We start from the raw sequence: 12633 nt of genomic DNA on the forward strand, positions 1-12633 counted from the left end.
CAACACTAAAAGAAGAGTTCTTGATACTGATAAGATTGTGTTCATGGTGCATTTTTTCAGTCAGGTCTTCTCTGACCCCTCCACTCTTCTGAATTCTTCTAAGGCCACACTGCTCATGTGGTACCCAGCATAAGTGAAACAGCGGAAATATGTATGCGTTGCAGCCAAAGAAGTTAGCATGAAGTCCTGCCTCTACCACCTGCTTCCTGTTTGATCATAGAAGAATTCCTTAAGCTTCTTCAGTCATCCTTTCCTTATTTATGAGAACAGTAATACCTATCTTTAAGGAATGCTGCAAGAGGAGATGCACATATAAATTTCCTAATACACAATTAGTGTTCAAAATCATCCATGTTATTATCGGTATGCTTCCTGATATAATTGTTTCTGTCCCTGTAAGTCACTTGCAGGCACAAATATAGATTGATATATTCTCAGAATGTAAGGAAATGCTAGGTACTCAATACTAAGTTACTGGTTGATTAAATGAGGATTTGGCTATGGACCCAGTTACAAAGGTCTAGTTCATTTTCCCCACAGGTGACTGGAGATGAGCCCTGAAAACTGGACTCAGGTAACAGAGTTTGTCCTTCTGGGATTCCCCAGTAGCCACATCCTGCAGTTCTTGCTGTTCCTGGGGTTGATGGTGACCTACATTGTAATAGCCACAGACAACCTGCTAATTATTGGGCTTAGCTGGATGGACTGACGCCTGCACACACAGATGTACTTTTTCTGTGGAACCTGTCCTTCCTGGAGCTGTTGCTCGTGTCTGTTGTGGTTCCCAAGACGCTTGTAATCACCCTCACAGGGGATCACTCCATCTCATTTGCCAGCTGCATCATCCGGTCCTACCTCTACTTCCTCCTGGGCACCACCGATTTCTTTCTCTTAGCTGTCATGGCTCTAGATCGTTACCTGGCAATCTGCCAACCACTACGCTATGAGACACTGATGAATGGTCAAATCTGATCCCAGCTAGTGCTGGCCTCCTGGCTAGCTGGATTCCTTTGGATCCTTCGCCCCACCATCCTCATGGCCAGCCTACCTTCCTGTGGCCCCAATGGTATTGACCACTTCTTTTGTGACAGTTGGCCTTTGCTGAGACTCTCTTGTGGGGACACTTGCCTCCTGGAGCTGGTGGCTTTTGTGCTCTCCACGTCAGTGTTACTGGGCTCACTGGCACTAACTTCAGTCTCTTATGCATGCATTCTTGCCACTGTTCTCAGGGCCCCCACCGCTGCTGAGCGAAAGAAAGCATTCTCCACTTGTGCCTCACATCTTACAGTGGTGATCATCATCTATGGCAGCTCCACTTTTCTCTGTATCCGTCTATCAGAGGCTCAGTCCATGCTGCTCAAAAAAGGTGCCTCAGTCTGAGCTGTATCATCACACCCCTACTGAACCCGTTCATCTTCAGTCTCCGCAATGATAAGGTGAAGCAAGCCCTGAGTGATGCCCTGAGGTGGCACAGACACATGGCTGCAAGAGACTATAAGGGTCACAAGTAAAAGAAAATAGTCTTATTATATTGGGAAATTAACAATTTATTCAATTTTTTAGATGTATTTGAAGAACAAATCACTCAGACAGTACCCTGCACTTTTTTCAGATAAGAGAATAGTTTTCATAAATATACAACATGAAATATGGGAGTTAGCCTTCATTTTCCTCCCTCCAATCTTCCTTATGCTTCTACCTCCCCAAGGAGAATGCGGCACCAACTGGTCGAATTCAGAATGCTGGTTAGGACACATTTCCTTTGGGATGGGTGAGCATGGGCCTCTGTGCAGGACAGCTGCTCCTCTTATTCGTCATGTGTTCTCTTAAGTACGCTTACTACTGCTTCAACATCCTGTATCACGAAGCCAATCAGGGAATGTTAAAATCTGGAGATTCAGATATGGAGATAATAGAGGAGTAAGAGGCCTTCTGAGGGCTTCCATCTAGACTGAATATGACAAACAAGATTACCTAGAAGCTCTGTATTGGGAAATCAAATTCTGGGTGCAATAATAAATGGTTTCTTGATCCTTATCGGCTACTGTTCTTTATGTAGCCACCCCTGATGCAGGAAGGGTTAATAATCACTGGAAAAGGCTTGCCAACAAACTGTGACCCAGAGGTAAGAAGGCTGGTCAGCCAATGACAGGTAAGACCTCCAGGGGGAGGCAACCTAAGACAGGCATGGTCACCTGGGGGCACAGACGGAGACATGATATCGAGATCCAGAGCAGGAGGGGCTGTTGCCTAGGAGACCTTGCCTTCTCCAAGATAAAATATACGAGCACAGCAATAACACGATAATATCAAAACAGAGGCCAAGGGAGGGCTCCTTGAGAAATCACTAAGAATTCTTGGCATTTGCTAATTACTTCATCCAGAATGCCTGTGTATGTTTAACAGATGTAAGCTATGTATATATTGAAATGCTGGTTATAATAAAGTCAGAGTGGCCATCAGCCCTCTCCGCATCTATCCTGATGTGTACATTGGATTGTGACACCGACACTTTATGTGACTAGCAGCTCCGGCAGGAGTCTCATAAAGGAGGAGTGCTGACACCAACAAAATATTTAAATATCCCAAATTCCCAAGTCAAATTCTACCTAATAGATCCTAATAAGGGAACAATTATTCCTTTAAGAAATATCATTAAATATTTAATATCTTTAGGCACCAGGCTAGGCAGAGATGGGGTTAGAGTGAACCAAGGAAGATTTTTCGTGCATAAATTTTAAAGAGACGCATGCCCATACTTGTTCACGGAAGTGCAGGGTCAGACTGTGCACAAATGTGAGAGTAAATGCCTCCTCAATGCAGTACCTGAGGCGCCTCTGCTGCTCTTAAACCTAGGCTGTGGAGCTACGCCCTGGGTCTACAGTAGTAAACAAGGTGGAAACAACTCTCACTTTTATGGAATTTATAGTGTACTTGTGATGGCTGGCAAAAAAACCCTAAATGCATGTCAGTAGGTAGTTGTAATTTGTGATAAATGCTTTTGAGAAAAGAGTAGAGTTTTGTTAGAGGGACTAATAAAGGAAGATAATTTGAATTTAAGATCAGGAAACATACCTCTGATGTGACCTTTAAACTGAGACCTGAGATTGAGCAGGAGCTAGCCAGGCAAAAAAGTAGGGTAGGAGCATTCTAGAGAGAAAAGAAGTAGTATTTGCGAAGACTCCCAGTAAGAAAAGAGGGACTCAGAGAAACAAATGGAAATGAGGAGTGGAACTGGAGAGGTGGCTGCAATCAGTTCAGGCAGGTTTATGTGGATCTTTCTTCCTTTTTAAAGGCAATGTAAAGCCTTTGAAAAGTTTTAAGCAAGAGAGTGATCAAATCACGTTTTAAAAGATCAATCAGTTGTTGTGGGGACAGTTGATTAGAAGGAGGCAAAAGCAGATTTTAGAGAATCATCTAGGCAGCTATTGCATAGTCTAGATGACAGATGTGCTAGTTATGACTTTAGAATTGCAGTGGTGGTTGAGAAAAAAGGACAATACAAATATAATTTGGGAGTAGAGTTGATGAGATAAATACTCTTCTTGCCCATAGATCTTACAGTCTACCAGTAAGAATTAGGTTAAAGCACTACAATTTGGGAAGCAAGCATTCTATGGGACACAGAGAAGGGTACTTAATACACAAGGAAGGGGACAGTGGAAGCTTCCAAGAAGAAGTGATATTTCACCTAAGATCACAGGAGTAAGCCAGGTTTAGAAGGGTGCTGAGTGTTTTCTATAGTACTTCTGCAGGTACGAAGCTCAGAGGTGCCCTGAGTATAACCATGAAACTGAAAGTAACACAATATGATAGATTGTGGGGCAAAGAGAAGGAAGACATGAGACTGGAAAGATGAGCAGGAGCCAGTCAGTGCAGCTCTGTTCTTAACACTTTAAGACATACTGCTTAGTAAATACAGTATGGAACTAGAATCAAAACAAATTCTTGTTGTTCCAACTTGCTTTCCCTGTGCACTTGAACAAATGACTTTCTCATTTTTACTTAACTTCCTCATGTGAAAAGTAAATAGACTGAATTAGGTGGTTTTTAATATTTTGAGGGATCAATATTTAGGGTGAAAAACTTGGTTAAGGAATGGATGAAGAAAGTACAAGAGACTAGGCTAGAATGGGAGCATCACTCAGCCCTGAGCAAAAAGAGAAACCAGACCTTGAGCATATCACTGACAGACTTTATCATCGGGGTCAGAAGAACACTCAGAAACAGAATTACTCCCACATCCAGTCCTGAGTGCAGAAAGCAGCCCAGGTCAGCCACACTGCAACAGAGACCACCAAGCACCCAGAAGACACTGTGTGGATCTGAGGCCTCTGTCTTCCTTCATCACCATGGGGTCGAGTAAACTGCACTCCTACTCTATACATTTTGACACCACTTTAAAATAGGACAAAATTGGAAAGAAGAAGGCAGAATCCTAAGGAACTGAGTTATTTTCTGAATGACCATTTACTTAAAGAAATTATGTCATTTTAAGCATAGAAGTAAGTGGTATTAGACTTGCTTAAATTTTAGCTCTTTTTCCCTACTATTTAGCAAGATGGTATTTGTGCAGCATTTCATACCAGTTATTGAAAAATAAAGAAGCTACATTTTATTTGCACATATGACTTTTATAATTAAACATGTGACCCTGCTACAAATTCAGGGTATAGTGGAGAGAATTAGACTCTTGTTCCTAAATTAAACTGCACAGAAAGAGAACTCTGACTTGAATCTTCTGATTCCAAAATTCTCTTCCCACTAAAGTATATTCTCTTTAAATAGCTCAAGTATTTGCTCTATGCTGTCATATCTTCTCCTTCAATATTCCAACTCCCTTTTCTCTAGTCCTATGCCTGTCTTCTTTGGAATTTGACCCATGCCCTAGGTCCTGTATACTAGACATTCCCTCTCAGCTGGATTTTATTGTTGAAAGGAACTTTTCTTATACTAATTTACTAAAATATAAATGATGGGTGATAACTAATTGAAGATATATTTGTAAAATGCCATCCTCTTCCTGTTACACATCCCTGGAGAGTATCACTGATTGATTAAATCTGATTGATTAAATAGCATTCAACAAGTTAAAAAAAAAAAAACTTGCTTTGTTTTATTTTAAAATTAACTCCTAGGTGCAGAAGTGAGGATAAATGTGTACTGATTTCTTCAGTACATTTCAGATAAAAATCCTGTGATGCAGGTAAGAAGACAACTGATTAATTTGGTGATAGAAGATGCAGAAATCTGGATCAAGGAGTTAAGGTGTTGTGGTGGAATAGAGAGAGTATGGGAGAGAGGGCCATGACCATTTCTCCATACCCTCTTAAACTGAAGTAGAGCTGCTAAGGGTACTTATGTATTATCCGATACCACTCTTGATTTAGGGACTAGAGGATAATCCACCTTCCTACATTATAACCCAATTCTGCATTCTTCATTGGGTTCAGTTGTCCACAAATGGTCTTTTATTCCATGTCCCCATATTCCAGTATCTAATCTGTATGACTCTCTCAACCATACTAGGCTAAGATCAATTTAAAGTATCATATCTACCCATGATGCCAATTTAACTGGCACAAACTCACAAAGAGATATTGACCCTTAGTAGCTACAAGGAGTTTTAGATATCATCAAGAACTTGGGCTCCACAGTTAAATAGACCTGGGTTCCAGAAACAACCTCTGGGACTTAAATAAATTTTTTAATGTCTCTAACCTGCAATTGAGTTGTCTTTAAAATGAAGATGATACTTCATAAGAATACGGAAAGAACTAAAAAAATTAATAAATGTAAATCATTTGGTACAATGCCTGACACATAGTAACCTCTTAATAAATATTATTTAGATGATGATGATGATGATGACGATAACCTTAAGAAACTGTGAGGAAGAAAGTAATTTGCCCAAGATAATACTCTTTCCCTTCATTGACATTAAATTCAATCAGCCTCTTGAAATAAGGACTCAACGCCCCACATTTATTTTTACCTCCAGGTCTCTCCTGTCTCTAGGAACTTTAAATTGTTTTTGAGCTCTACAATGTATTTTGTGTTTAAGAAGCAATATCATAAAAGAAACACGAAATGTAGCACCTGCATGCATATTGCAGTTGGAACTTTCTCAGCAGGACCAATAACGTGCTCATCTGGGAAAGTACCATCTGAGCTAAACATTGTTTCTGCATAGCACTTGAAGCTTTTTCTCTAAGAGACGCTTGGGTGAAGTTCTAGGAACTCATTCCATTTTCTGGCTTGGTTAAAAGTTCAAGTACCAGAACTTGACTAAAACTAAGAACAATAGTGAAACAGTAGACAAATAGATTTAGCTATATTGTGGGTCTTCTCAGGAAGGTTAGTTCACTGAAGCATCTCTCAGATTCTCAGGTTCCTGTCTCTGCTAATCTGGGGGTCAGTGCTTCAGGGGATCAAGAAGGTCCTTTTGCCTCCTCCACAGCTTCTTCATAGCCATGATTACTTCTTTGTTTCTCAGGGTATAGATAGCAGGATTCAGCATAGGAGTAACCATTGTGTACAGCACAGAGACCAGCTTATCCATGGGGAATGTCTGAAATGGCCTTGCATAGATATAGACACAAGGCACAAAGATTAAGGTTACCACAGCAATATGAGAGGCACAAGTGGATAAAGCCTTGCTACGGTCCTCCTGAGAGTGGCTTCGGAGCATGACTAGCAGTGCTGTGTAGGATCCTAGGAGCACCAGAAAACACATCAGAGTCACCAGACCATTGTTAGACACCATCAGAAGCTCTAAGACAAAAGTATCTGTGCAAGCCAATTTGATCAGCTGGGGCACATCACAGTAAAAATTGTCCAGCTTGTTAGGCCCACAGAATGGCAGCTGGATAGTCAGTCCAACCTGTACAATGGAGTGGGTGAAGCCCCCCACCCAGGAGGCTGCCAGGAGGAGCCCACAAACTGTCCGATTCATAATTAGCGTGTAGCGCAGGGGCTGGGAAATGGCAACATAACGATCGTATGCCATGACAGTTAGCAGAAAGATCTTGATGCCTCCAATGAAGTGGAAGAAGAAGAGCTGAGTCAGGCAGCCACCAAAGGAAATGATGGGGCTGCCTGAGAGCAAGTCAACCAGCATCCTAGGTGCTGTGATGGAAGAGTAGCAAAAGTCCAAGAAGGAAAGATTGCCTAAGAGAAAGTACATGGTTGTGTGCAGGCGTGGATCAGAGGTCACTATGGCCACAATAAGGAGATTTCCAGTTACAGTCATAAGATACACAACAGAGAAGACAATGAAGAAGAGGAACCGAAGTTCCCATACCTGAGAGAGCCCCAGGAGGACAAAACCTGTCACCTGAGAATGATTTGCTGGATTCATCTGCTTGGTATGACCTGGCAAGAGAACCTGCTAGGGAAAATGGACATATTCATCATAAGATCAACAAGCTTCTCTGAAATAATTTCCCCTGCTTCTCTGGGGAATTCTCCCCTATCTCATTTACTATAAGAAGAATGTTTTAAGTGGTTCTATAGGACACCAAGCATTTGATCATCATATATTGATGTAATCAAACACCAGGAGCATAAAACTCAGGATAGCACTGACACTATTTACAGTTTATGAAAATCAAAAATAATCACTTGCAAAAACTGAAAAGTGGTATGTAGAGAAAATATTGCTAATTCAATTCTCTCAGTAACTAGTTGCATAAACAGGAACAATCTTCTGAAATTCTCTAATCCTCACTTCCCTCACCTATGATACAGATTAGCCAAAATGTCTGCAAAATTTACTGTGTTTAATATTTTCTAATTTATGTGTCTTTTATTTAGAAAACCTGGTAGAATCCCACATACCAGATATTTAGAGAGGGTTTCCATGGGGTGACAGAAGTCTCATTTATAGCCCCAAACAACAAAAAGGGCAAGTTTCCCCTCACTCCCTGGAAAACATTCACCTGCCTCAGAGAGCTAGCTCTACTTTGCATATAAATTTTCAGCCCTAGGAAGATGCTAAAGTCATGGGCAAGAGAACTAAATAGAAAACGCTGTTCCTGCACTTTAGAAGGGTAGTAAAGAACTACTGTTTCTGTAAAGTTAGTTAAGAAAATATGTGGAATAAAAGTTTCCTATCTGTGGCTCTAGGAAACCCAGAGGAACTACAGTCCCCAGGGAAATATGAGGAAGGGCAACTAGAATATCAAACCACCCTGAAAATTTTGAGCATCAATCTTCATTTCAGGGACATTCTCCAAAGAATAATTTCTTCTTCATATGAAAAGCAGAAAGAGGAGGCCATAAGTACTAATTGAAGTTTAAAAGTCACTATCTAGGGGCCAGCCCAGTGGCATAGTGGTTGTTCATGCACTTCACTTCAGAAGCCTGGGGTTCACAGGCTCAGATCCCAGACGTAGACCAACATACCTCTTGTCAAGCCATGCCATGTGGCATCCCATATACAAAACAGAGGAAGATTGACAACAGATGTTAGCCCAGGGCCAATCCTCCTCACCAAAAAAAAATAAATAAATAATAGCTACCTAAATGGAAAGTTGCTTCAACATTTGAAAACATTAAAACAAAAGGGATGTTTTTATGTATTTAATTTTAAAGACAATTAGAAAGCTGGCTATTTATAAGAATCCTGGAATGAATCTCTTCATATCCTTTAATAGAAATGTAAAGTATCATCCCAAATTTACCTTAATTTTAAGTATGACTTTTCAATTATTTTTTCCTTCCTTTGTTCTTTCTTCATTCGATAAGCATTTAAGAAGCATCTTCCATTTATTAGGCACTATGCTAAACACTAAGGATTTTAACAGAATAATACAAAAATGATTTAATGCAACTCCAAATGTGTCATGCTCTGCAGAGGACCTGCACCTTCTGACACCTGCCGACCTCTCCAGTTTCATTATTTCATACACAGGCCTCTCACACATTCACTATGATCTGCACACCAAACCACTTGAAGTTTCTTGAACTTGCCATGCTTGACACATGCTTCCTTGATTTTCTTTCACATCTATGTATTTATTTTGTTTTAATTTTAATGAAATATTTCAAAGACACAAAGTTGTATATCAGTTTTAGCTTCAACAAAGGAAGAGCTTGGAATTTGATACACCTATCCTTAAAACAAGAATAAGCTAAACAAACTGAAAGTCAATGACTTCTTGGATCCATCAGAGAACTGAGTTCACAGGGAGGAACACCACCTCAAAACCTGGAGAGACAAGTGAAGCAGAGAGAATCATAGTGGAGATCTGCTTACCGGGAACAGAAGCCTCTGGAATCATAAACTGGGAGAACTTAAATGGCAATTTTAGTGAATTGCTGAAACCTGAGGGTGGGAAATGCCTGATGCCTTCAATCTTAGGGAGACCCTGCAATTTAGCGTCTTTGATCTCCAAGAACCCTACTAGTTTCTCATAGTGAAGAGTCAAAAAATATATTCTCCTGGCCCTAGCAGGGAGAGGGGAGGAGTAACAATTGTGAAATCAACCCAGACAATTCTCCAAAACAAACACTTATTCTCCAGGATAAATATGTTACTAGAGTCATAGCCCACCTGGGAGAAGGAGACTCCTCCCATTCCAGTCCCCTGTAGCCTTGATGGGTCACCTAAAGTGGTGGGTGTAGGGACACAGACCCTCTAAAAGATTGAGATTTAACCACAAAATTATAGAATGCTTCCCCTTTCTCATGAATCTTACCTCCACATCAACAGGTTCCAGTATGATAATAATGGATTACACCTGAAACAGCAGCCAGACACAGACTCTCTAAGAACATGTGCTTAAGGAAGCCTAAAGACAATGGGGGAAACAATAGAATAATTTGAAGACTCTGGCATCCACAGCTACAGCAAATATTAAACACAGTGCTACTACTGACCAGATTAAAACAAATTCTCCCACTACAGTTTCTTTACCTCAGTTTCTATTACCTGGTATATCATGTCTAGTTTCAGTGAAAAATTACAAGGCATGCTAAAAGGTGAGCAAAAACACAGTCTGAAGAGAAAAAGTAAGCAAGAGAACCAGACACCAAACTCATATATCACACAGATATTGGAATTATCAGGCAAGAAATTTAAAATAGCTATGATTAATACATTAAGGGTTCTAATGGAAAAAGTAGACAACCTGAAAAAACAGACAGGTAATGTAAGGAGAGAAATGGAAATCCTACAAAAGCATCTATATGAAATGCTAGAAATCCAAAACCCTGAAACAGAAATCAAGAATACATTTGACAGGCTCATCAGTAGGGTGGACACAGCCAAGGAAAGAATAAGTAAGCTTGAAAGTAAGCTTTCAACAAAAGGTTCCCAAACTGAAATGTGAAGAGTACAATTGGAAAAGAGAAACAGAATAGAGCAACCAAGAACATGGGAATAATTTTAAAAGGTCCGACATACACATAATTGGAATATCAGAAGGAATAGTAGAATGGACTAAAAGAAATATCCAAAGTAACAATGGCTTAGAATTTTCCAAAAATAATGATAGACATGAAACCACATATCCAGGAAGGTCAAAGCACACAAAACAGGATAAACACCAAAAAAAAAAAAAAAAAAAAAAAAAGCCATACCTAGGTACATCATATTCAACAATAGAAAACCAAAAACAAAGAGAAAAATCTTGAAAGAAGCCAGAGGAAAAAATTTCTCAACTCTAGAGGAACAAAGATAAGAATTATGGTGCAGGTCTTATCAGATACCAAGCAAGCAAGAACAAAGTGGATAATATATTTAAAGTGTTGAAAGAAAGAAAAATCACCAACCTAGAATTCTAAACCCAGCAAAATTATCCTTTAAAACTTAAGGAGAAGTAAAGACTTTCTCACACAAATAACAAATGAAAGAATTCATTACTAGCAGACCTGCCCTGCAAGAATGCTAGAAGAAGCTCTGTAAGGATAAATAAAATGACATAGATTAGAAACTTGGAAAGATTAAAAAATGGAAGAGTATGGGAGAAAGAATAAATGAAGATTACAAAACTTTTAAAATTTTTCTTATTCCTAATTGATCAATAACTGTTTAAGAAAAATAACAATACATTGGGTTATGGATAAGTAAAATGAATGATGGCAAGGTCATAAAGGATGGGAATACAGTCATAATGTGGAGCCGCCATGACAAACCACCACAAGCAACGTGGCTTAAAAAACAAAAGTTTATTTTCTCACTGTTCTAGAGGGTGAATGTTCAAGATCAAGGTGTTGGCAGGGTTGGTTCCTTCAGAGCGCTGTGAAAGAGAATCTCTTCCTTGCCTCTCACCTAGCTTCTGGTGGTTTGCTGACAATCTTTGGCAATCCTTGGCAAGTAGCAGCATCACTTGGATCTCTGCCTTCATCTTCACATGGCATTTTCTGCATGTGTGCCAGTCTTCGAATTTCCCCTTCTACAAGGACACCAGTCATACTGCATTAAAGTTCACCCCAAGGACCTCATTTTAACTTGATTACTTTTGTAAAGATTCTAAAATTATGATCAGACTATGAGGCATTAGGACTTAGAACTTCAACGTATGAATTTGGGGGGGGGGCCAAATTCAATCCATTTGAGGAGAAAAGATTTGGGAATACTGTTATAAGGTACCTACAGGTGAAGTGGCATAGTGTTATTTGAAGGTGGACTTAGATTTGTTAAAAACGTATGTTGGAAACCCTAGAGTAACTGCAAAAATCTTTTAAAAAGCAGTATAAACTCCTCAAGTTGATCTACAGTTTAACACTATCCCCATCAAAATTCGACCAGGCTTCCTTGCAGAAGTTGCGAGTTGATTCTAAAATTCATGTGGAAATTCAAGATACTCGGAATAGCTGAAACAATCATCTAATAGAAGAACAAAGTTGGAGGACTTACACATCTTGATTTGAAAATTTACTATAGGGGCCGGCCTGGTGGTGCAACAGTTAAGTTCTCATGCTCTGCTTCAGTGGCCCGGGGTTCGCCATTTGGGATCCCGGGTGCAGACATGGCACCACGTGGCAAGCCATGCTGTGGCAGGCGTCCCACATATAAACTAGAGAAAGATGGGCGTGGATGTTAGCTTAGGGCCAGTTTTCCTTAGCAAAAAGCGGAGGATTGGTGGCAGATGTTAGCTCAGGGCTAGTCTTCCTTAAAAAAAAGAAAATTTACTACAAAGCTACAGGAATCAAGACCGTAGTAAGATAGACATACAGATCATTAGAATACAATTGAAAGTTTAGAAATCAACCCTCACATAAATGGTCAATTGATTTTCAACATGGATGCAATACAATTCAATGGGAAAGAATAATCATTTGGAAAAAATAGTTCTTGGACAATTGGATATCCACATGTAAGACAATGAAGACCCTTACCTTACACAATACACACACACCCACAAGCACACACACAGAAAAAACTTAAAATGGATCAAAGACCTGAATGTAAAACCTAGAACAGTAATACTTTGTAGAAGAAAACATAGGTATAAATCTTCATGAACTTGCATTAGGTAATGGCATCTTAGATATAGCACCAACAGCACAAGCAACAAAAGAAAAAACATACAAAATGAATGTCACAAAAATAAAAAACTTTTCTGTTTCAAAAGCTACCATCAAAAGAGTGAAAAAGACAACACATGTAATAGTAAAAAATATTTA

General features: G+C 39.6%; 1 protein-coding gene and 1 pseudogene across 1 annotated transcript; one reads left to right on the top strand and one right to left on the bottom strand.

Moving 5' to 3' along the window:
* OR6T1CP (olfactory receptor family 6 subfamily T member 1C, pseudogene) lies at positions 551-1511 on the top strand (annotated as a pseudogene).
* On the bottom strand, positions 6416-7360 carry OR4D5 (olfactory receptor family 4 subfamily D member 5). The gene has a single exon (NM_001391507.1). It carries the CDS (start codon positions 7358-7360, stop codon positions 6416-6418), a length of 945 nt encoding a protein of 314 aa, NP_001378436.1.
* Between the last annotated feature and the right edge of the window lie 5273 nt (positions 7361-12633).

Source organism: Equus caballus, chromosome 7, assembly GCF_041296265.1.
Source record: "Equus caballus isolate H_3958 breed thoroughbred chromosome 7, TB-T2T, whole genome shotgun sequence".
Lineage (NCBI taxonomy): Eukaryota > Metazoa > Chordata > Mammalia > Perissodactyla > Equidae > Equus > Equus caballus.

Coding starts and splice junctions, on each gene's coding strand:
- OR4D5 (NM_001391507.1), bottom strand. CDS start 7,360: ATGAATCCAGCAAATCATTCTCAGGTGACAGGTTTTGTCCTCCTGGGG.